Source organism: Nesoenas mayeri (genome assembly GCF_963082525.1).
Source record: "Nesoenas mayeri genome assembly, chromosome: 2".
Classification (NCBI taxonomy): Eukaryota; Metazoa; Chordata; class Aves; order Columbiformes; family Columbidae; genus Nesoenas; species Nesoenas mayeri.
In genome coordinates, this window is record NC_137543.1 from 102,755,310 (window position 1) to 102,780,938 (window position 25,629).

Sequence of the window (25,629 nt, forward strand, 5' to 3'; positions counted from 1 at the left end):
AGAACACCACTTCCAGTTCAAGAACTGGAGAAGAGACAGTGTATCTGTAACCTGTTATGTTTCCTTGCAGCTGCTAATCCAGTACCTCTACATTTCTAAGGCAGCAATGTGCCTGGGTTATTGTCACATTAGTCATTATGTTATTAGGATGTTCTGAGTTTAATTAAATAACTTCAGAAAATAAGTGGTAAAGAAGAAATATATTCTGTTCAGAACCAAAGAGCTGGTTGTTCAGAGAGTATTTTGATGTAATTTATAAATTCATTAGCAATTTGCTTAACATCTAAATTGTAATATTACTGTTGGTAGCAAAGTTCATCAGCAAATATGATTTATTTCAAGAAATCCAGGAAATGATGTAGTAACACATTTATTTATCACTTTACCAACTAAAGATACCATTTTATACAGTCAACAGCAGTAACATACTTTATGAGAAGCTATGCTTTTAAAAATGTTGTTTATAATATGGATTTCACTACAACTTTTAAAGCCAAGCTTTTACAGTGCTAACCAAACAACTGCAGTACTTGAACTTTTCCATAAAATATCAACAATAATGTTGTAGACAAAGTAGCTTTTCCATTGTTAACATGGGTTTAGAATTTAACAAGACAACTTTAAATGTTTAAATGTTTAAAACATCCATAACATTGTCATTACTTTAACATTCACACTGATAAAGTGATACATTTAATACTTTCTAGCATTAATAAACAGTGTAAAAATATACTGCATATATATATATATATAAATTTGTTTCCTTTTCCTGAAAAAACCTAGTACAAACTAGTAGTATATGATCCCCCCTTCAAGTTTCTTTTACTTATTTTAAAGATTGAATAGTAGTAGTTTTAAATTAACAGAAACAAAAATAGGGAAAGAGAGAATCACTGTTGTGCTCCCCCATAACCTCTTGTCATGGTTACTAAGCATATTAACCCCTTGGTAGTGGTGGTTCCATTTTTGCTAACACCAGTTAGAATTTTGGCACTGACTGCAGTGGGGATAAGATTTTGCTCAGTGTGCTCTGCACTGGATGGTGCCTGGACCCCTTCATCAAGTGGTTAAAAATCTTTGTTTAGGATATGTTTATCTATTATAGTTAAGATTAAGAAATACTATGCTCAAGTTGTTCATTTGCAATAAGGAAAACAAAAAGTTCAGTGTTAAATTCTAAGAAAAAAAAAGTAAACTTATATGGTTAAATGATCACGTACAATTTTTACCGTATTGAAATTTCACAGTGAACACAGTAGGCCAGTACAGCTGAATATTAATGTTTGCAATGCCTGCAATTATAAATATTACAGGTAATTATTAGCACACAGCAGCTTCCTGGTTTTCTGGACCAAGATGAAAGACAAATGAAAATAAGAACAAGAAACAGTAAGATTCACTGAAGGTTTCTATCATGTTGTACAGTGTTCCAAGGAAGACTATGTCAAGACCTATCTACATACTACCATTATTTAACAATTAAATTTTTATTAGTGCTCTAGGTAATCAAAGACAAAACAGTTTTGCCTCTACACTTTATGATCATGTCCTGACGGCATGCACATCCAGATTTGTGCAAATAAAGCATCAAAACATCTAAATCAAGTCAGAAATGGATGTCGGAATAGCATGGACAGATAAACAAGCTAGCAAAGGAATAAAGCATAATATGGATTAATAAATGGTTCACAACTGAAGAAAACCAACCTCAAACATTCAAAAATTACACTTCCGTATAAATATATATTTCTCCTGTAATATTTAAATCTGTGAAACATAAAACGTTGCTAAGAATAAACTTCAATATACTTATCCAACAGTCACCATTTCTCTGCTTTACAGGATGTAAAGACAAATTACTTTGTATTATACACATTATACAAAACATTTTTCCTGCTGCAATAGTTGGCCAAAGCTGACATATTCTGAATGCAGCACAAAGATGCACACAAACACACTTTTGTTCATCATGTAACTTGTTTTTGTCTATGACCTTGACACTTCATATACTACAGGGCTAACAAATGTAGTTTGCTAGCAGGATTTTACACAGGACATCAGAGTTTGTAGTTAACTGAACTTACACAAAGCCTTTGTAAAGACCTAGTATATATTCAGCATTAATGTTACAGAAATACAGCATTTCAGTTGCATGAATATAACCCTATTTAGCGGAGTCCAGGCTGCTTTATTTCACATTATTTAATTACTTTGTTTAAAAATAGCATTTGAGCAAATGCAAGCATACAGAAACTCACCTGATATAAACTGAGGCTTAAAATAATTCAGCATTGTGGGGATAAAGATTGCCATATTTTTCCTTATCTTGTTGATCATCCATAATATAGCTCCTCATCAAAATGGAAAAATGGATGAAGTATCTTTTTATGGCTACATTTGTAATTAACTTGAATGCAACTTTATTAATGTTTGTGATCTGTTCTAAAAATGTGCAAAGGAATAGAAAAACCTTGAATAAAGACAACTGAAGGTAAAGGCAAATTATCATGAGTGTTAAGACTCACTTCCTACAGTGCCATAAGCTTTACAGTAATTCACAAAAAGAGATGCTGCGTAACTATATTTGAAAATTAATTCTTTGGCTGTTTCACTGCAATGGAATATGGTAGGTGCTTAACATTTTTTCCAAATCAGGTTAGTCAGTTGGACATTTCAGTGTTAATTTCCAAATGTAAGGTATTAAAATAAAAAAGCCTCTTCTGTAGTCTTGCCACTCACTTGTATGTATATGACCCAAAGTAGGGCATGTGCATGTGTATGACTACAAAAGAAAATTTATTTAAAAAAAAAATCATACTACCAGTATTGCAGATGACTGTAAAGAATATCCAGCAAAGAGGCTTTTTTTTTTTTCCCTTTTATTTGTTATCAGGCTTGCTCTTGCCAAAGTCTACATCAATTACGTTGACTAAAAAACCAATTCAAATGTTTTCTGAAAACAAATAATTATATCTTAAACATGTTTTGAAATCCACCTTCTCTATAGGGATTTTGAAACAATAACACCAATATTGAAAACCATTAAAAAATACCAAATATATTACTGCAGTTTCTCTCTATCAAAAAAAAAAAAAAAATTACTTGAAGAATTAAGATGTGGAGGTTCTATCTGCAATATTCTTTAGCTTCCTGAAGTACCATTCTTAGCTGGGACATCTTTCAAAGCACTGTTTTTGAGTTTAATAAGCAAGCATGAATGCAACTAAAGGTCTCTCACTTGTTTTAGGATTCTGAAGACTTAAAAAGAACATCCCAGTTCATTATTTCCAGCTTATATTAGGTAAGCCAAATGGGCACCTGGGTGCACAAAATGACTAAATACTATTTTATGGGCAAGCACTCCAAATACAGGAGGTACACATGTATCAAGCTGAGGCATTCCAGACTGCGAGAATTTAACACAGGTTTGAGATCTGGCATTATGCTTCAGGTATTTAATTTCATAAAGGTCCATGTAAGACTCAAGTCCACAAGCATTTTAAACCAGTCCTGTTTCCTGTTCCCACCTCAATACACCATGACTTTGTACTTACTAACTGATGATGAATAACTGTGTGCACACATAAGTAAGTGTCAACTTGCTTCACAAAGTTGGGCCAAGGGAAAATATAGGACCTATGCAGTGCATAAGTTTAAATGGTCTCTTGAAAGAACTCAGAGCAAATCTTGCTTTCACCCTGACACTGTCTCTCCTAGTTCCTCACTATAAGAGAGACTCTTCTTGTCACATTAAGTCTATGACAGAACGACTGAAAAGTGATTTACCCCAGAAATAGGAACATGGTAGACTTGAAAAAACATAAATGCCTCCTTAGATCTCTACCTTCATACTATGGAGGGAGAATGGCAGTGTCACCAACTGGCCAAGCTGAACAGTACTGGCTGCAGGACTAGAGTCTGGCCCTAATAAGAGTTAAGGTTTGGATCAAAATCTATATAGTTTACTTAGGATCCAAAGAGTATGTGTACACACACACACACAAACCTGTACAAGCCTTGTGTATTACATTACTCGTTACCAACTAATAAACAAGCCAAGAACATAATATTCACACTAAAAACAGTTAACACAAAGGTGTAGTTATTTTGGCACGCACCCAAGGCTAATAGTTAATAGGACATGTACTGGTGCATTTGCTCTATCATGAAAGTAAAAGATTTGTTTCTTGGCCAGTGAAAACAAATTCTTATTCATGGATGACAGGCACATGCTCCCAGAACACATGCATCACTGAAAGGCGTGGTTATGTTTTGAATATCATACATGCAGGCACAAAGAATTAACATTTCTTTTATAACTATGATAGGCCTTAGGAAAAAACTATCCATTACAAGCCTAAAGTTTTGGTTTGGCAAAAAGATACATGAGGATTTTCTCTACAGATGTTTGGGATACTTATCACTTGCAAGCCAAATCCGTAGCAGTCATTTGTCTTTTAGTTCCAACTAAATCCAGCTACCATAGAAAATATTAAATGAGCCAACAGAGGAAAAATATGGGTGGCTGAAAAGCTAGTTCATTAACAGAGGCCAAAAAGTTGCCTGAGGAATTTTTAATTTAGGTAAAGTAAGTAAAATACATGGAAAATATCACACTTCAATCCAAAATATCTTTGAAGGGCAATGTCTATGCTGATAAAAAGCACAGGCTGTGATGTGTGAGTAGTTTTGACATCTCCCTTTCCCTTACTGAAAGTGAAAAAGAGATCAGAAATATTGTAGGTTTAAAAAGAAAAAAACAGGGGCTAGATCTTGGTCACTGTGCAATGTTCAACATTTCCTTTGGGAATCCAAATATTTGATTACAATTAGTGACAACAGTTCACATAGGACTGTTGAAAAATGTATGATTTTAAATAGCTTATTCTCAGTAACACTATTGTGATGGCTTTGATAGTCACAAAAAGCAGGACTATAATTTTTTGTTTCTGACATTTCCATATTGGTAAGATTGTTGCAAAATTCTCAACAAGTAACTAAAGCAGATGGAGTAACTAGATGGAACTAGTAAGCAAGCAATAAAATGAAAACCTATTTGACTTCTGCATATTTTACTTAAAAACTACGTTATTTTTAGAAAACAGGACTATGCTTTTGCCTCAGTGAGGATTTTTATTTCTTGTCCACCGTCTTGCAAAGGCTTTGATGGTCATTTAAGCCTCAGTGGAGATACAGTAAGATTGTGTACTGCCATAGTATTTAAGGGTTTAATTTTAAATGAACAGTATAATTTGAGTTTGTTCTTTAAGGCAGTTTTTCTTAAAAGCTTCCTGAATTTTCTGATCACCTTTTTTTTTGTTAGCCTGTTCAGCAATAATGAATGCAAAGATAATTAGGAAGAACAGGATTTTATAGAAGATGTCACATAAAAGAGTGCTATATAATATAAGATGCTGAAAATCAGACTGGAAAGTTAGATTGAATGAGTTGAGATGCCTGAAAAAAAGCAGTGTAAACCTTATTAGGTACCCATGTCCTTACTTCAGATGTGACATTTACTTAATCTGGAGTATGGTGCACAGGAAGAGCATATGCTCTACAACACTTCAAGGGTTGAAAATGGGTCACCTCCTGCACTGCCTGAGCTATCCCTTCCCATCATTTCTGAGGTACCAGCTGTACTTGCTGTCCTGAGTTGAGGAAATGGCAGATGAACAAGAAAATGTACTGTGCCTTGTTCCCAAGCAGGACTGGAACTTATGGCTAACATTCAAGCTAGTATTTAGGCTTTTAATTTTCTACAGATATTAGTGGAAAAGTAAGAGCTTAAACAGGTGGCTGCACTCCTAATACACAGCTGCATATGTTGCTTTTATTCACAGCCCTTAACTTCCACACCAAGTATAGTAAAAGTGAAAAATCTTTCAAAAGTACTATCTTTCCAGCCAATATTTCCCTTTATCACTGTCATATCAGAATAACCTCTTTCCATGCGTCTGTTTGCTTGAGTTTTAAAACTATCCAACTGTAGAATCTAAGAGGAAACAAAGACGTATACTCCTCAAAATAAAATACCGCTATCTGAAGCATCTTCTCAGCTACCTGATCCAAAGCTTACTATGCCAATTCAAAGTATTTCAAAGGTCCAAAGTACTTTGGTTCACGGCAGGGATTTTATACTGTACAAGTAATGCAAAGTAAACTCTCGCAGAATCCAGGTAGTTTCATCAGTCTCTTCTAAGCAAAACAGGGTGGCTCAATTTCTAGCCTATGTCAGCTTGGATCTGTCCACATTCTCAGTTCCTTTGTATGCCTTCTATCTTAGAGTATACTGGTCTCTCTCACACCATGAACTAGCAACTTAAGACCTACTTATACCTTAAAACCTTCCTAGCCAATCACTCCTCCTGAGTAGCAACAGTCTGGCATTACTGACACTCAGTATTTGGGTACTTGAGAAAGCCTGTTACTTGTCAACCTCAGGTTAAGTATCACCTGATGTGCAAAACAAGGCAGCTAGCTAGCAACAGCCAGATCAACAGTGTGCTGAAAGGGCTGTGGTCCAGTAGGCTGCACTTCACCCTTCATTTGGGCTGGGTCCAGGTATTTTCAGGTACCAGTGAGTTACGAGTCAAGTCTTAAAAGTCAATGGGAAGAATATGGACACTGGTTTTGTCTGTCACTTAGCTGGAGGATTTATCAACGGTTAGAGGCTTAGCCTTCTAAAAATAATAAAAAATAAAAAACCAAGACTATCCCAGAGTCTTCTTCAGGTGCTCAGACACCAGTGATGTAGAAGAAGGTTCTCTACATTTAGACAATTCATTACCATGTTGGAATAATTAGGCCCTTGTTGGCATCACAGTATGCTATTTTCTGCCCCAGAGTGTGACAGTTCACCAGTGCAACACAGGAATGTATAATCCTTCAATTCCATGGAATTTTTTCTTCAAGAACAATGGGTAACTCCTGGAAAGGTTTAGCAATTCTGGATGATTCTCATCCTGAGCATCCTTATATACATCAAAAATCTTCCCAGGTAACCAGAGCCAACCATGGCAAAATCCATTTAAATCTTTACTACATATCTTAAGTTTTGGAAAATTTCCATCCCTCTTCAAAACAAAACCCCAAATATATTATAAACAAACCTCTAAGTCCAAAGGAAGTCCTTGCCTTTGTTTTGTTATTGTTTTGGTTTCAGGCTGATGTATGGGCTCAAAGGGTCATTGTAGGCAAAGTTACAATAAAGGCTACCATTCAATGTCCGAAAAACAAAACATGAACAGTTTAAGGGCTGAAAAAACAGTGCTCTGTTTCCAGACATTGGCCAAATACAGCCTGTTGACCTGCACTGACAGCACACAGTGCTCAGTACATTTTAAATGCTCTGAGTGGGATGCTGATGCAGTTGGGGGAGAGCAATACATTTATTAACCTTTATTGAGAGTTGAACATGAAAATCAGTGCATGAGCTCTTTTGGAAAGAAAGCACGGCAGAACTGCTAGCAACTGATTTTGAATACTGAAAATCTTATCTTTCATAGTTTTAGAAAAGCAGAGTAATACATTAGGGTACTTGTTCGGGTCTTGCAGAAAATTGGACCAGCCTTTTCCCTCCTTTTTAACCAATATAAAAATGGAGTTATTTTTATTCCTGTTACGCTGCTTGGCATTCTGGGCCCCAGGCAGGTCACACTCAGCTGCCTGTACCTTAAGCTCGTAGAACTAGTTCTCCTTCTATAGCAGCAGAAAGCCATGCCTATCAATACAATTACTCCCAAGTTAGGCAACAAAAGTGAACAGAGAATCACATCCCTTGGCTTCAAACAAATCTAACATAAAATGTATCCTGGTTATAACAGCATATTTTTGTGGACAAACTACACCTAATTACATGGATATTAATTGTAAATGTCCTCATTCCAAGGGGTTGTAAACTTTTCTTAGGTATGTTAGAGCTTAAAGGGAATATGTGCCAATGTATGTGCTTAATAACATTCACTTAAAAGCAAACTGATTGGCAGTGTTTAGTCATAACCAATATTTTAAAGCATTAATTAGCTTGATGCCCCCTTCATTTCAAATGTGAGGCAGTGCAAACTTGAAAACAGACTGCAAAAAGCTTTAATAAACTTTCTTGGTAATGTCTCATTCATCACCTCTCAGGTTAGTACAATAGCTCCATCCAAATCCAGCCAGTCAGAACTATGTTACAGTACACACAGTAACAAAGCAAAGTATAGACAGGAGGAAAGTATTAATATTTTCCACTACTTTCTATTAACATAAAATACTTTAGAACCTATATTGTCCTAGAAATAGCTTTTTTTTTTTTTTTTTTTTCAGTTTTTCATGAGTGGTGTACAACACAGGTTAGCACCTTGTATTTTACAACCACTTACTCCCCAATAGTATATTATTGAATGTTTTAAGGAAAGTGCCAGATCCCATATAAGACATTTTTTAAAAGCTCCAAAACAGTAGTCAAATAAAACTGTATAAATAATGGGATATTCTTCAGAAAGACTGCTATGAAAGACCCACTTTTCAAGAGGTTCTGTTTGACATCCTCAGGGCAACTGGACATTTAGGAATGCTTGAGATCTTTTGCTTGAATTGACAAAACGTGATAAAGTTGTCTTGACTTAGATGTTCTATGGTAGTGGTGGTTGGTTTTTTTGTTCTGTTTTTCTATCTAAAGCTCAATAAAATGCTGTATTTTTTTGTACCAATACATTTATTTTTGCCAATATACACATGAGGAATGTAATGAAGTGGCATTGTGCTGCAAGTAGCTCAGCAGATGTTGAAATCAGTTCCAGTTCCTGAAAATTTCTTGACAACATAGTCTTAGCATTCACAATAACCAAAACATGTGGGATTCATCTACATCATTCTTACAAATATATTCTCTTTTGCCCTCTCTTTTTCCCCTCTGTGTTGTAAACTCTCATCCTTACTTGCTTCCTTGTACTTTATGATCATATGTGCCTGCATGCTTATAGCCAGATACGTATCCTGAAGCATCCACCAGATCTTCTCGGCCAGCTTTGCCTTTTCCTTTCCCACTGGGATCAAACCTCTCTTTGTGAGAGCCTGTGAATTTTGATGTATCTGTAAGGCGTGATACAGTTGGAGATGAAATGGCTTTCTATAGAAAGAAAGAAAGAAAACAAAAAAAACCACCTTAGAAATCAATTATTCTTAATACAGAAATTTGTACATCCTACCAACATTTAAATCTTGCTAATGATAGAGACTACATAAATATCTAATCCCAGCAAAATGATACAAAAAAAAAAAGTTTGTTTCTTGCCATTATGCACAACAACAATAATCATATAGCCAAGAACAAAATAGTGCAAGTTATGTCAAAAACTCTTGGAAAAGACTTTCAATATGAGATACTTCTAATTAATAATCAAGTTCTAAGCACCAAAGATTTAAACAAGTGACAGGGAACAGCCATGTTCAAAATCCATTATGTCAACATCCAAGCATTAAGCCTGGATCCACCAATACACAAAAACCAAACGAATACAGCTAGAATTCATTGCTTCAAGAGAAATTTATTTTGAACTCCAGGATTCATGAGAAAAGCAACAAACTAGCAGAAGGTCTGAAAGTTGTTTTCAATGTTAGCAAACTAGCAGTCCAGAAAATGGCATTGAGCTAAGACTTTCCGCTACATTGCTTTCACTGAGGCGTATTGGGCTACGTAAAAAAAAAAAAAAAAAAAAAAAAATCAATAAAAAAAAAAAATAATCAAAGTTTGCCATCAAGACAAAGAAAATGTGACTACACAAACAGAAAGAAAAAGTCATTTCACAGACAGTATAGGAGCATGCTAAGCTGTGTGCTTGGACTGGGAGCAGGCTCTTGGATCCTTAAGTTTACATTTTAAAATCAGAACGGAAAATACCAAAGATTTTTGCATAGTAGTGGAAATGGAGCTAAGATGAACAAAGGCTGAAAAAATTTGGGTATCTTTCTTATGTATGCCACCCTGTTACAGTGCATTTTAGATACAAAAGTGACATGGGCATCATTGCTGCAAAGTAAATGCTCTAGGAAACCTATCTTTTATCAAAAACCTCATTCTCCCTCTACTCAACCTCAGCGCAAATAAATGCTCATTAATGAGATTTAATAAACAGGCTTTCAAAGTAACACATAGCTCTTCCATAGGACAACATATGTCAAATACCTTTTAATGCTGAACATTAAAAGATCAGAGACTTGGGAAAGATGCTTAAATCTGTTCAAAGAGGAACAGGATACTTGGATTCAGTTAGACTGGGAACAAATGCTATAACTTGTACACCATGGAAAGCCACATGTCCTTCACACTATTTAAATAAAAGCTGTTTTAAGGGAATTTCTTCATATACATAACTACTTAATGAGAATCTCAGGTTGTAAACTTCTGCTTTTTTTCCTCCAAATATGCCCAACATGTAACACATACAACACTGCACTGCTGTGTTACTTTCACATACTGCCCTGAGGAAAAAGGTGTTGTGGAGGTCTGAGTTCTGTCACTCTCTGAAAGAAAATTACCACTGGAGTATTCCCTTCTCAAAACAGCATTGCTAAATGTCTTTAGGGGGTTTTGCCTTGCAGTCTCAGAATACTATTTACAGAAGTGGTTATTTCGCTATATTGAAGTTAAGACAATACTTGTATTGCTTCTTAATTCATACAGTTTTCTTGTCCACATTGGCCTTCTAGCACCTTATAACCAGGAAACCTGTATTCACAGTAGAGCTAATTAAAAAGTAATGCACCCTGTGATGAATAATTGCCTTTTCATATAGTAATTCTACTTGAACTGAGGGTGCCAGAGCACTGGAACAAACTGCCTAGAAAGGTTGTGGAGTCTCCTTCTCTAGAGACATTAAAAACCTGCCTGGACACATTCCTGCATGATCTGCTCTGGGTGAATCTGCTTTAGCAGGTGGGTTGGACAAGATGAACTCCAGAGGTCCCATCCAACCCCAACCATTCTGTGATTCTGTGAACTGTTTGCTATCTAGAGTAAGTTGTATAATCTCTCTAGTTATATTTTTCTGAAGTCAATAAATGGAATCCAACTTCTTTCCTTTCTGTGAGTCCACAGAAGCCTCCATTTTCCTTCACTTATTTGCACAAACAGTTAACCACAAAGTCTGCATATCACAGAGGATGAATATGAACTTTAAATTTTTATTTTTGATTAAACAACCCCATCTCTCTTTAAGAGTAAAGTTTTACTTAGCACAACAGAATCAAATATAATCGCTTTATAAACTCATTTTGAAACACCAAATGAATCAAAAGTACTTTTCAAAAATATCAGGACTTCTCCAAGACTGACCATTCTTCCTTTCACTCAGTTATTTCCCTTAACACAAGCCAGCAGCTGTCATTTCAGTGTCTCTGCCTCTATCCAAAGAAGAGATCAGTGACAAAAGACCTGTTCATTTGCCAAGCCTGTGTTTTTACTGGTATTTTGCTGGACCACTGCACTCCCCATAACCTTAAGAAAAATCTCTTAAAAATGGCTGATGCTCCTTCATAGTCAGTTTCCAACCAAAGATGTGGTCATATGACCTCCAAATTCATAGAAACATCTCAGATGAGTCAGAAAAGGCACGTATGCATCCCACCTCTTTCAACTGAAACTCTCCTCAGATCAAAACTTCACTGAGAAAATCAGACCAGGGCATGGTCTAAGCAGCAGTTATGGGAAATAAAGGAAATTTTAGACCAGTAGATTTGCTAATTTAAGATGATCATGCTTTTTTTATTAGCAATTCAGTACTTCTCCCACTTTGTGTCAGTGTTTACAGAGAAGTGCTGCTAAGACAGTGAGGAGCTTGGAGCGTGTGGCATACAAGGAGGTGAGAAAAGGGTGTTTATTCAGACTCAGAATAAAAAAAAAGGAGAGGCAAATCTTATTCCTGTCCTCAGAGGCTTTATATTAGAAATAGGTCCAGTTCAGAAGTACATAGGAACAACAACATCAAAAAAAGATAAATGACACTATCTGGAAGATGGGAAATTCCAACTAGACATGGGAAAAAATTCTTCACCACTATGGTTGGTCAAGCACAGAAATGGCTTACCTAGAGAGACTGGGGATTCTCTGTCCCTGGAGATTATCAACACTCAAAATCATACTCAGAATAATTTAGGTTGGAAGGAACCTTTGCATACGAGTCCTTATCTAGCATAAACTGCTCACAGTAAGGCTCAAATGCGCCTGCACAGAAACTTCACCAGTCAACTCCTGAATATCTCCAAAGATGGAGATTTCACAGGCTCTCTGGGCAACTTGTTCCAGTTTGACCAGGATAGAAACCAAAACATCTAACAGCTCATCCAAATTACCCATGTTTCAACTTCTCTCTCTGAAACAGCCCTCATACGAAAGACAGGAAGTTAAAGCTGTATAGTCTTCGTAAACTCTTAAACCCTTAGCAACAATGCCACATGCCTCCTTCCTTTCTTATGAAAGATACCTCTTAACTCGGGCAGATATTGCCTTCTACTTCAAGATAAAAGATGAATCAAAGAGCAGTTTGCAGAGCAAGTAGAACATTCAATTTTATCAGTTTTAAGAATCAGAGTAAGTTTCAGAAGTGTACTATCAATCCTTATAGAACTGAAAGGAACTACAATAAAAAGGAAATGAGAGCACAGAAATCAAGAATATACATTCCATCAACATCACTGTAGAAGAATATTGTAATTTGCTGAAGAAAAATACATCCACTAAAAGCCTTGCTGTTGCACTGGCTTGGCCTGTTTGCAGCAGAGAAACTGCATCAACATGGTAAAGTTAGCATGACCTTTATGGACTCAACAGGACCTCTACCTCAACTTTGGCATCAAAGGCTTAAAAGCATCCTGTGAAGCTTGTGCCACAATAATGAAAATAGGGTGACAGTGCAACACTGAAATATTCCCAACCCTTTCAGGACTTTTCCTTCCAGAACAAAGTTGAGACAAGAAGGAAAACAATTCAGTGCTGCTAAGGTTGTGTTCTTGATTTTCGGTCAGCAGTCATTATAATCTATTTATAAAGCACGCAGTTTAAAACACCAAGCCAATACCAAGAAAGCTGGAGCATTGACCTGGTTCAATGCAACAGGCTGCACAACCAGATCAGTGCATCACTGCATATTTGTAGCTACACTGCTTCAGTTTCTGCAGCCAGTACAGTTCGTGTCAAGCTCTTGTCAGCTGCGCGCCATGCACCTTTGCACAAATGGCACCATTCCCAGAAAGGCTCTCCAGAACCAACTACTGGGAAGTAAATGCAGCAAGAGAAGCTACCGGACTTCAGGAATATAATGCATTCAAAACAGACATGAAGTGCAATGGTTTTAACAATGAACTCCTGCCTTTACTGAAACAATTTGCCTGAAGAACACCCTAAGGGGTTTCAGCTAGCTTTTTGAGGGCTTGCACCCCACCTCTTTCCACTGCTTGCCATCACTGACAAAGACTCAGGTTTGACTTACAAACATTACCTAACAAAATGTCAGACTGTAAGCATTACTCCCCCAACATCCCCCCCCCCCCTTTTTTTTTCTTCCCCAAACTATCACATTTTCTTAACTCACACGGTAAATTAAATCAATTATATTAACCCTCTGATGAGGGGAGCTGCAAAAATTGGTGCTAGCTATTCAGAATACAATGCTGCTCTTCAAAATAACCAGTAACTCAGGAACAGTACTCCTGTGTAGAAAAGCAGCAGTGTGCTGGGAGTGTTTGCACTGCCCAAAATGCTTGTGATGGGCAGTATGTAAGGTGCTAATATATCTCCTTACCAAAAGGGTATACACATTTTAGCCACGATCTTCCTGGCAACACTCTGTCAATGGCAATCATCCTTCCTCAGTTCCTCACTGAAAGCGAATGGCTTTCTGTATTTGTTCCGTCAACCATAAAACTTCAGTATGTAATAGTATTTCTTCCTAGAAAAGGTTGCCATAGAGATTTGTTTATGTAACTAAAATGTTCTAGAAGCCTTCAGAATCAGTACTGTTACAAATTTTAGAAAGATTTAAAAAACTATTTATTTGCTGGTGACATCCAGAAACTTTGTAAAGAATGAGAACCTAAAACTGACTATGAAATGGGAAAAAAAATTCTCAAAGGGAAAGTTTTGCCTTTTTTGGTGATTATACCAGGACTCCATACCAAAATGATTTTTCAGTTAATGGGGATACATGCACATGCATTAAAAACAAACAAAACCAAACCAAAACATCCTACAGAAAGTCAGGAACAAAGATCAAGCTTCAAAGAAAAATCTGGATTTCCTTTATGTTTCTTCAGTTTAGCGTGCACACAGACAGAAGAAAACAACAAGCAACTGCAATAAAGCCAGAAAGCAGTAAGTAACAGCACTTTTAATTAATCAGGGTGATGACTTTCAAAGAAGTGGCTTCTGGTAATACCACTTGGGTTTCCTAACACTGCAAGTCCTAACTCATATATAGCATCTAAAACTTCTAGCCAACTAGTAGTCTGACTAGAGCTAGACCAAAACACAGGAAGAAGGTGCATTGTATATAACATTGCTCCCAGGAACAATTTCAAATCAATAACTTAAACCTGCCTGGCCCAGACCCAACTCCATCAAGATAAGACCCAGTGTACAGCCTTAAGGGTGTTGCACATTCAGTCTTGACAAGTGACCCTTTCTCTTCCTCCTCTGTAATGTTAGCCCCAGACTCCAGCTACCAAGCATTTCAAGACTCCAGGCAACTACAAATCATGGGATCTAGTAGGCTGATTAACATGGCTTTCCACAAAGTTGAAAAAAATATGCCAAGACTTCTCTGAGGAAGCGTTTTACATTCCTGTTGGTGGTGAAGACAAAACAGGACAGGGAGGACAGTAGAGACACATGGGTTTTGTTTGTTAGCTTTTTGTTTGGTTGGGTTTTTTTGTGTTTCTGTCTTTGGTTGTTGGGTTTTTAAGCTGGGGCATTGGGGAAACCTTCTTCAGCTTAACGTTACAACCAGTCTTTCATGAGATGTGTTCTGATTCAGCTGTAAAATAGTCCTCTTAAATTTCTAGAAAATTGAAAGAACACAAGAATGGGGGTCTCCCAAGTAAACTCATTATCTTTAAAAAACAAAAAAGTTGAAGGAAGACGAAAAACTGCATCAAATGCTTCCATTTACCAGCATCACATCCTAAACAGACCACATCTTAATTCTTTTGGTAGCTTTATACACACAGGCAAATTAAACATAACAGAATTACAACATTTATGGTATATTAGCTTTCTTTACAAGATGTAGGGTTTCTAGCTCATGTCCTTATTTTAGAAGTCAAACACATGCTTTGTTCCTGTAACATTTCTGCTCTAACTTCAGAACACCAAACTAGTTTCTATTCTCTGTACAGGAACATAAAGAATGATACATAATTTTTTCCTGCCATGGTCATCATATACCGTAAGCAGCCCCCAACCATCTTGGTGGCCCTGCACTGGGCTTGCTCCAGTGTATAACTCTCTTTCTTGCACAGGGAAGCCCCAGACTGGGCACAGCACTCCAGATACAGTCTCACAAGTGCCAAACAAAGGAAGGGTCACTTCCCCAGACCTGCTGGCCACACATTTACTCATGCAGCCCATGCTGCCCTAACTCACTCACTGCAAGGGCTGCTGCTGACCCACATTCATGAGTCAGTTGTCTATTACAACCACCAGAGCTGCTTCCTAGACTGTCAGCCTGCTATCCAGCCCATAGCTCACCAACCTGGTGATGATGCAACTGGGGCCAAGGCCTTGCCATAACAAAGGTATACTTCACCCCTTTGTCTGCAGTGCCAGTCATCTTACCATAGAAAGAAAGCAAGGAGGTTGATCAGGCATGACTTGCCCTTGGCAAATCCACACTGGCTGCTCCAAAGCACCTTCTCATCCTTTGTGTGTTGAGAAAGGCCTTCCAAGAGGAGTTAATTTACAGCCTCCATGGTTGAGGTTATGCTGACTGGCCTGTAGGTAACTGCATCCCTCCTTCTTGCCCTTCTTGAGGATGTATGTGACATCTGTCTTTTCCCAGTCACTGGGAACCTCCCCCAGCTGCCACAGCCATTTGAAGATGATGCATCCTACCTGGTCCCAAGGACTTGCGTATGTCTAATTGGCTCAGGTCATTCTTTACTCTGTCTTCCTCTACTGTGGGTTCTGCTTCATGCCCACAGATTCTGCTGGCAGGCTCAGGGACCGGGGAATGCTAAGGGCTAGCCCTATTGATTCAAAAGGGAGGCAAAAAAATTCCTCGAGGATCTCCGCCTTTTCCCTGTCCCTTGTCAGTAGGTCCCCTGCCACACCAAGTAGTCAACCCACCTTCTGCTACCAGTGTACTTAGAGAAACCTCTCACGTTGGTCTTCATCTCCCTCCCAGATTTTGATTCATTGCTTTTATAAATGAAAAATAGGTGATTTTAATTTATTGTGCAATAAGGCTGACTTCCGCAAAAAAAAAAAGTAATTAAAAACCCTCTAAAAACACACAAGACAAGATCTCATGTCAGAGTCTTATCTCTACTCTAAACCACTAGAAGTCATTGTAGTCTATAAGCAGCATATGCCACAAGCTGTAGGAAATAGCAAGCTAACTTTGTATGATATCATGCAGCATTCTGTATCATCTGCGAAATTAATCATCTACTTGATGAAACCATTCATTCATATGTACATACATGAATACTTGATGATACATACAGATGATGTGGTAAGGAATAATTGTGAAGTAGTAGAGTTATAGACAGAAATGTAGGAAAGTTTCTTTTGTAACTTTCCTACATTTCTGTCTATAACTCTACTACTTCACAATTTGCCTGGGAGATAATTTTTAGCACAGATTATGCTCCACATGCCATTCTGTATCCACTTAAAACTCATTTTGTAACACAGATATATTAATGTACACAAGTTAACTGTTACAGCTATTTCGAGCATAATGTATGATTATGCAAATCAGATTCTGTGTCACCATTAAAAGAATTTCTCCAGTAGGGAAGTAAAACACAACTTACAACTACTTTGTGCTCGATTTATATAGAAAGACCACTCCATACCTATTCAGATATTTTTAAAAATTAGGAGAGGCTTCAGTAAAATCGGTTAAATACAAGTTGTTTCAGAGAAACCTCAAGGAGAGATATTTGTTTTAAATGAGTGCAAGTGTCAAAGTTTTACTCCTTTCACATACATTCAGAAGGCAAGAAGTATCGTAATTGTTCAATAAAAAGAAAGGACAATAATTATAGTTGATAAATGAGGAAAGCATGTACCCATTCTTGCCAAGAGTTATCTTGCCAGCTGCAAGATAGCCTAGATGAGGCTACACAGGAATGTCTCCAGGGGTGTTTTGAATGTCTCCAGAGGAGCAGCTCCCTGGGGAGCCTGTTCCAGTGTTCTGCTACCTTTACTGTGAAGAAGTTTCTTCTCAAATATAAGTGGAACCTCCATGTTCATTCATGCTGGCCTGTTACCATGCTTGTTCAACTTCCTGCACATGGGAATGGACCAATCTTGTGCTCTGAGGAAGCTATCTTAAAGATCAACCAGTTCTCCTGGGCCCCTTTGCCCCCCATGGCAGTCTCCTGTGGGAAACTAAAGAGGCCATGATCTGTCCTCCTGAAGTCTAGGTTTGTAATTCTGTTGTTGATCTTGCTCACTCCTCTCAGGACCTTAAACTTTACACTTACCTAGTTGCTGCAGCCAAGGCTGTCTCAGCTCCTAAATTTTTAACCAGTTTTTCTTGATTGTGAATAACAGGTCCAGAGTATCTCCTCAAATCATCAATCATCCATATTAAAAGGGGTTTTTATTTATACATTTTAGAAATCTTAGAGAGAGCTTGGTTCCAGTCACTTTAATCTTGATTAACGTCACCCATGAGTAACAAGGCTTGGGTTGTGAGTTTTTTTCCAAATGAATAAAGAACCCTTTATCTGTCTCCTCTTCTTGATCAGTAGGTCTGTACACTGCTCCTTACTTGCAAGTTCTCTACTCACTTATCACCTGCCCCAATCCAAAGATAGATGCAGTAAAGCAAGGCCTTTGCACAGATCACAATCCCTCTTCCTCATTTTCTGCACTGTATTTCCTGAAGAGCCTCTATCCATCCAACGTAGCACTCCAGTCAGGAGAGCTGTCCCACCACACCTCCACACTCCCAGTGAGGTCATAGCTCTGAAACTAATTTGTCCTGCTTGTGCCCCACGCTATGTGCTTTTGTGTACAGGCATTTGAGATGGACCCAAAGTCAAGCTAGTCATGTAGACACATCTGCTCTACCCGTTATGACCATGCCTCTTCAGGTTATGGTAACCTTCCATACCCAGTTTAACACTGTCCTCAGTAGATTAGCAAGCCTAGTTTGCAAAGACACTCTTAGTTACATTTGTTCCATCCCTTCTCAGTAGCCTTCATTCCTCTGGTCACAGAAGCCAAAGCCCTGTCCGCAACACAAGCGATAATCTGGGTGTAGTACACTTCTACCAAAGCTTTCTTCCTCCCTGTAAGGATTAGGAAGGCAAGACTAGAGCTCCATACCCTTCATTCTTGCCTCTGGACTTCTGTAGTCTCTCTTGATATGCTCCAGGTTACCTCTGGAGTGGTACTGTTGGTACCCACAAAGAAGAGGTCCACATTGAAGTCTGGACAAATCTTGTTGGTAAATCTGCAACAATCTCAGATCCTAGCACCTGCCAAACAACAAAACTCCTGAAACATAGGTGGGGTTGAAGATACATGCCTTGATCATCCACAGGAGGAATCTCCAGTAAATATCTGTGACTGGTAGCCATTGCTCCTGACACCTGGTACAGCGCTATTGCCGGAGTATGGCAACACCCATTACAGAACAGGGAAGTATAATAGCACATAAGATATTCTGGATGGCAAAAGTTGTGATCCCTTGGTGGTCAGGGATGACTCTTGTGACTGTTCACTCAACTCTTGCTCAGATTTTGACTAACACAGCTCATGCTAAGGCCTGATGTATGCTGGGAGCAGCACCATTAGCTCAAAGAAAGGGCAACATGTAGGCAGGACACAATGGACAGGAAGATACAAAGATCATTATGCAGCCATTATCATCCACAACTTGCTGTCTCCTGCAGCCAAAATTATTGTATATTGATTGTCTGGCAGCCTCTTCAGAATCCACTAGTGAAAAGTGTATAGACCAAACATAGGTATAAATACATCAACTAATCTAAAAGGTTTTTGAAGCTGATCCAACAGCAGACAGACTGCTAAGGCTTTTTGTGCTCCCTGGTGTGATAGAGGGGACGCTCACACCATGATAGAAGACGAAATGGGGAGCACCCTCACTGTGGGCTAGAGTACCATGAGACGACCTTTATGACATCCCCTCAACCACTATTCTTCTGAGTACTGACTGACTCGTGTTCTTTTTAAAGGCAGAGTCCAGATTATTATTATTCTGTTCTGCACTGATTATTAAGAATTTGATGTGACCTGCAGAGGGTCCAGGTGACTGATAAGTATATGTAACTGCAACTTTAGGTAATAGGAAAGCTATCCTAATTACTAGAAATTCTGTGTAATGATAAGCTACACTGATTATGAAAATCTTTCTATAATAATAAAGGTCTAATTATAACTATGAAGTTGTGTCCAGTTCTCATTCTACCAAGGATCCTTAAAAGAACCTGCATGTCCCCATAGTGTCAGTTAGTGTTGGCTGACATTATCACGCATTTTGTCCCCTTTTGTCTGGACACTAAGTTCACACTCTACTGACTCTGATGGATCTCGCTGATCCTCACCAACATCTAGAGTACTATACTTATTCTGAAATTGGACATCTGTAGCTGGAACAGATCTGTGATGACTTCTTGTTGCAAGAAGTCACAAGCTTCCAGCCTTCTCCATCTTCATAGTCTCCATCCACTTGGTCTCCAGCTGTCGCTCCTTCCTCACCTTGTGTAGCTTAGATATCCTCTACCACTTCCTCCTTAATCTGGAATCTCAGGCCTTGACCCTAGCACATCTTCCACAAGAGAGGCCACCACTGCCCTGACCTCCGGGGAGAGGCAGGAGCACCCTGCAGCACTGTACATGGATAGTGGGCTCCTCCCTCTGTAGCCGAGGACTCTGATGTGCTAATGGTAGTCCTCTAGACTACTACTACATCTTAATGGTTGTCCATGTGCTGGAAAGTATGTCCTGCTGCATGTCCTATAAGCAGCTAGGAATACTCTCACCATCACTATCTCATGTTCTCATGAGGGACTTCAACTTACCAGATGTCTGCTGGAAATACAACAGAGCAGAGAGGAAACAGTCTAGGAGGCTCCTGGAGCGTGTGAAAGACAACTTCCTGACATGGCTAGTCTATTTAGCTAGTCTAGTCAGAGAGTCTAATTGGAGGCCTGTATCTAGTGGAGTCCCTCAAGGGTCTGTACTGGGACCAGTACTATTCATCAGTGACTTGGATGAGGGAATAGAGTGCACTGTCAGCAAGTTTGCTGATGACACAAAACTGGGAGGAGTGGCTGACACTCCAGAAGGCTGTGCTGTCATCCAGTGAGAACTAGACAAGTAGGAGAGCTGGGCAGGGAAAAAATTAATGAAATATAACCAGAGCAAGTGTAGAATCTTGCATCTGAGCAAGAACAACTCCAGGTACCAGTATAAGCTGGGGAACAACATGTTGGAAAGCAATGTAGGGGAAAGGAACCCAGGGGCCCTGGTGGACAGCAGGATGACCATGAGCCAGCACCATACCCTTGTGGCCAAGAAGGCCAACGGCATCCTGGGGTGTATTAGAAGGGGTGTGGTTAGTAGGTCGAGAGAGGTTCTCCTCCACCTCTACTCTGCCCTGGTGAGACTGCATCTGGAATACTGTGTCCAGTTCTGGGCCCCTCAGTTCAAGAAGGACAGGGAACTGCTTGAGTGAGTCCAGCACAGAGCCACGAAGATGACTAAGGGAGTGGAGCATCTCCCTTATGAGGAAAGGCTGAGAGCTGAGTCTCTTTAATTTGGAGAAAAGGAGACTGAGGGGTGACCTCATTAATGTTTATAAATATGTAAAGTGTGACTGTCACAAGGATGGAGCCAGGCTCCTCTCAGTGACAACCAATGGTAAGACAAGGGGCAATGGGTGCAAACTGGAAATTAAATATGAGAAGAAACTTCTTCTCAGTAGCGTGACAGAACACTGGAACAGGCTCCCCAGGGAGGTTGTGGAGTTTCCTCCTCCGGAGACATTCAAAACACCCCTGGAGACATTCCTGTGTAACCTCATCTAGGTGTTCCTGCTCCAGCAGGGGGATTGGACTAGATGACCTTTGGAGGACCCTTCCAATCCCTAACATTGTGATTCTGTGGCAGCTGGTCAGTGAGCCTACTAGGGAAGGTACTCCACTGGACCAGTTGTTTGTGAACAGAGAAGGACTTGCAGGCAATGTGATGGTCAGAGGCTGCCTTGGGCACAGCAATCAAGAAATGACAGTGTTATCAGCATGGGTTTACGAAAGGCAGGTCCTGCTTGACCAACCTGATCTCCTTCTATGACAAGGTGACCTGCTTAGCTGGTGAGGTAAAGACTGTGGATATTGCATACCTAGACTTTAGTAAAGCCTTTGACACTGTTTCCCACTGACATTTCCACTGTTCATTTGTGCAGAACAAGTTTTTCGAAAGATTATTTACAATTATATTTTCATTCAGAGCTGTCCAGCTAAAATTCAGGAAAATCCACAAATTTTAATCAGATGACCTAAACTGACAGGACTATTGAAGTTGATGGTAAACACTCCAGTATGTTGTAAACTACAGGGTAAAAGCTTGCCTAATCTGAGCATTTAAAAGGGCAATCAAGCTCACGTATACTAGGCTTTATAACTTCCTTTTCATATATAAAGCTTAATGCCAATGTTTAAAAACAGAAGAAAAAATAAAAGGAAAGAACATTATAGTTCTGACAGGCTTGAAACAAACGAAAAATAAAGACCAGACCACATGATAATTATTCCCAGATAACCAGTGTTCTGGGATTCACATGGTGCATTAAATATATTTTAAGACATCTTTGCTTTAGTCTTTTGGCATTTCACACATCGTAGAACTGTTTAATAAGGTCCTAAATTTAATTCCCTTTTAATATTTTTGATTTGGATACACTACTCGTTCATGAACATTTCTGTGTTCTAACCACACACTAGAGCTCTCCTTGAATTTTCCTGATCGTGCTGCTAGGTAGTACTACAATTCCTAAGAGAAGCAACGACAGTGCCACACAAGAATACACAGTAGAGCAATATTTGGCTGTTGCATAATCCTTGCTCCCACTCAGCTTGGCACAGTTGTTGCCTGTTGGATTTGTGGATTGTAATGGGAAGCAGGTGAATTCAACAACGCTGCAGTAGAACAAGGGACAAGCACTACACTCCATCCACTAATCAGTAACATACCGTTACTCCAGATATAATTGGTGCTTTTCCTTCAATTAGTTTATATATTTCTTGAACTGCTTCCTCATCATTCTTGTCTTTGAATCGCTTCTTGGAGAGTTCTTGAAGAGCTTCCTTAAACTGCTCAAAAGTGATAGTTCTGGAAGACTTTCCCCTGTCAAAATGCACAAAAATTGAAAGAAATTACCAGAGAGCATAACAAGCATTCTAAGAAGTGCAGAATTGTTTCAGTTTACTACAGTGAACAACAGAAAACTGCAACAGAACAGGAAGACCCATATGCAGCCCACTTAAGGTGTCAAATAAAACATATCCCACAAACTTCACTTTCTTTGTTATGTACATCAGTAGGGCAGTGCTTCAGAAACTTCACTTGAGGAACATTCAGAAATAAAGACGAAATAAAGGGACCTGGCCCGCTGTGAGAATGCTTGTGGGTCATCAAATCAAACAGTCTCCTTTGAGTTGATCACTTGTAAAGCCCGCATGCATAAAAGACAAGAACTGAAGCATCTTCAGGGAGTTTTGTTATTTAATATTTTTTTTCCTCTTTGAATAACTGGTTCTAAAGTATTAATCATAGGTGACTATTAATGTATTTACAGGTAAATGAAGAATAACACTATTGTGTAAAGCAAACTATTGAAAAGTATTTAAAAACTTGAAATTCCTCCTCTATTAACAACTGACAATTTTTAAAGTGATGCATTTAAATTCAGTATGTTTTTCTTCTTAGACCATCACCTTTGTAAACATTCAAAGGTCCACAGAAAACACAATATAGCAGTCTGATAAACTCATAAATCCCCCAGAAATTCAGACCTGAAGACTTGCTGTTGCTTTCACTAATAAGAAGCCCACATTTCCACACTAGTAAATTACTACTACATTTAATGGAGAAGATTTTGCTAAAGCAGTGTACAGTGCAAAATCTGAGTGGGAAATCATACTTTACAAACAGCTATTTATAGTCACTCCTGCAGATCTCTTACATCCATCAGGCTGAAGGGTTCAGTTGATAAAACTCTTACAAAGAAACCCAGCATTCACCAGAAACATGTTTAACTAAAAGGGGAGCCAATGAAAGTCTGTTTTCTAACATTTTAAAATATTCAGTTTAGGCAGGAGACATTATGAAACCTTCAAAGTCGTAGAATTATTTGAGAGTCCCTGTTCCTAGGAAACATGCTACTACATGAGTTTTGTTTACCACTTAAGTATTTCTTTTTACATCAATTTAGAGAGCATTTCAAGCAAATCAGAAAAATAACAAAAAAACCCAAACCAAAATAAAAATACCACCACACCCACACAATCCAGACCAGTCTTTTCAACAGTGACAGTTGTTTATACAGGAACAAATGATAGATGCAAGGATCAAGGAAACGCACTGGCAACAAAAATCTCAGGCTAGAAAAACTGCACAGAGATCTAATTTTAATTCAAGCATCACAAGAGCAACTGGGAAGACCAATTCATCTGTCTATCTGCCTATCTTCTCTCAGACACCTTCAGAGGTCAAATTTTCCTCAGCTAGAGGGTGCCTCCACTAACAAAACAGGGAAGGGAGATTTCTCAGTTCTAGACACCAACAGTTAGGATGTGACTCTGACTTCAATTAATTAAACATAAAATTAAATTTTATCCCAGGCTTTTAACACAAGGAGAAATCAGTTATTCACAACAAAATACACCACTAACACAACCATTTACATACCATCTATTACTAGTATCCTTTTCAACACAGACCAACATGTAGCAAACCCCTATATCTCTCACAGTCCCTATTTTACCTAGAAATAAACTCTATCTGCTTTTTGACCAAACTTTGCCATTTGCAATTATTTTTCTGCTTTAGGTGAAGCATATGCTGGGAGTATCTCAGGGAATTACCTAGTAAAAGAACATCATGGCAATGGAAATGAAGAATATAATCCACTATTTCATTAATCAGAAAGACACAAGGAATAAACTGCAATTAATTAATTGGAATTTGTCCAGGATTTTCATTAATAGGGTTAAAATCCCTCTTCTGATGAAACATATCCAGTAACTTTTAACCAGCTCAAGAGGTCAGGACTTCATTTTGTTTTGCCTCTCATTTAGAAAAAGATGGCATTGGCATCTGCAAATCTTCAGCATAACACCACACTACAGCCCTTGTTCACTAGAGACACAAAGCTAAGTCTAATATACAGACCTTCCAAATGCAATTTTCTGTAGCACATAGTTTACCTGAAATCTCTAATCAGGACTGCTAGAGTTTGGCTTGGATCATCAGTCAGGATCATCACACAGAGAATGACCACTTTCAGCAAAAACTGTTGAAGTTCACATTGACTCCTTTTACTTTTATTAACATATGCAGAATTTTTGGTTCTGCACTTATCAAATAGAAGAGCATGACCATTTTTTTCCCTCTGTATTGAAAGGAAAACTACATAAATAATGGTGCCAAAAGGAACAAAGAACATACCCTCCTGGTCTAAGACACAGCCATTGCTACCTCTCACATTTGATATTTTCCCTGTCACTGGGAGTTGGTTCTTTTCCCCCTCCAACTTAAGGTGTAACATATACGTAAGCAACGTAGTATTGCTGCTGGACCCAAAACAAAAATGACAGATATTCTTTACCAGCAAAAAACATTAGTTGGAGCGACACTAAAAGCAGGCTTGGGAGTAAAGGAATTTTTGGAACTATATCCCAAGTAAAAGTTTCCTAGTAAAGCAGTTTTGATTTTAAAATTCATTATCTTTTTCTACACACTAAAAACAGCCTCTCTCTCCCCCTCCTATCTATTAGGATATTATCAAACCCATTTGAAAAGCATGATCATTAACTCAAAAATTCCACAGTTGCAAGGTATGGTCCATCTTGTGGAAAACCCTAAGAGCATAACTCTTGATTAACTCGCAACACATTCTGGCATTTTTGGTATGGCATGTATGGTGCATGTATGCCAGGTACCATAACATCTAAATGACCAAGTAGCCATGATACAACCCCTCCTGTCTCTCGAGGCAGGTCTCAAAGAGCAAAAGAGCTTAAAGAGCTCTGAGCAGCTGCTGTCAACATTGTTACTCAGCAGGACCACATGCTCCTACCCTGTCTTCCATCTGTACAGTCACGGGTTGAATGTAGAGGAGAAAAGAGACTCAATAGGTAGAAATGACAGAGGCAAAGTCTGTCAACAAA

At 38.5% G+C, this 25,629-nt stretch overlaps 1 protein-coding gene across 1 annotated transcript in view; it reads right to left on the reverse strand.

The window, feature by feature from the left end:
- Nucleotides 1-8,920: 8,920 nt before the first annotated feature.
- Nucleotides 8,921-25,629, reverse strand: part of TPPP (tubulin polymerization promoting protein) — a gene marked incomplete at both ends in the record, with an annotated part of 44,581 nt that continues 27,872 nt past the window's right edge. Inside the window, 2 exons of the mRNA XM_080340573.1 lie at nt 8,921-9,115; nt 22,432-22,585. Coding sequence (XP_080196699.1) covers nt 8,921-9,115; nt 22,432-22,585 — 349 coding nt within the window. The remainder of the gene's footprint in view (nt 9,116-22,431; nt 22,586-25,629) is intronic.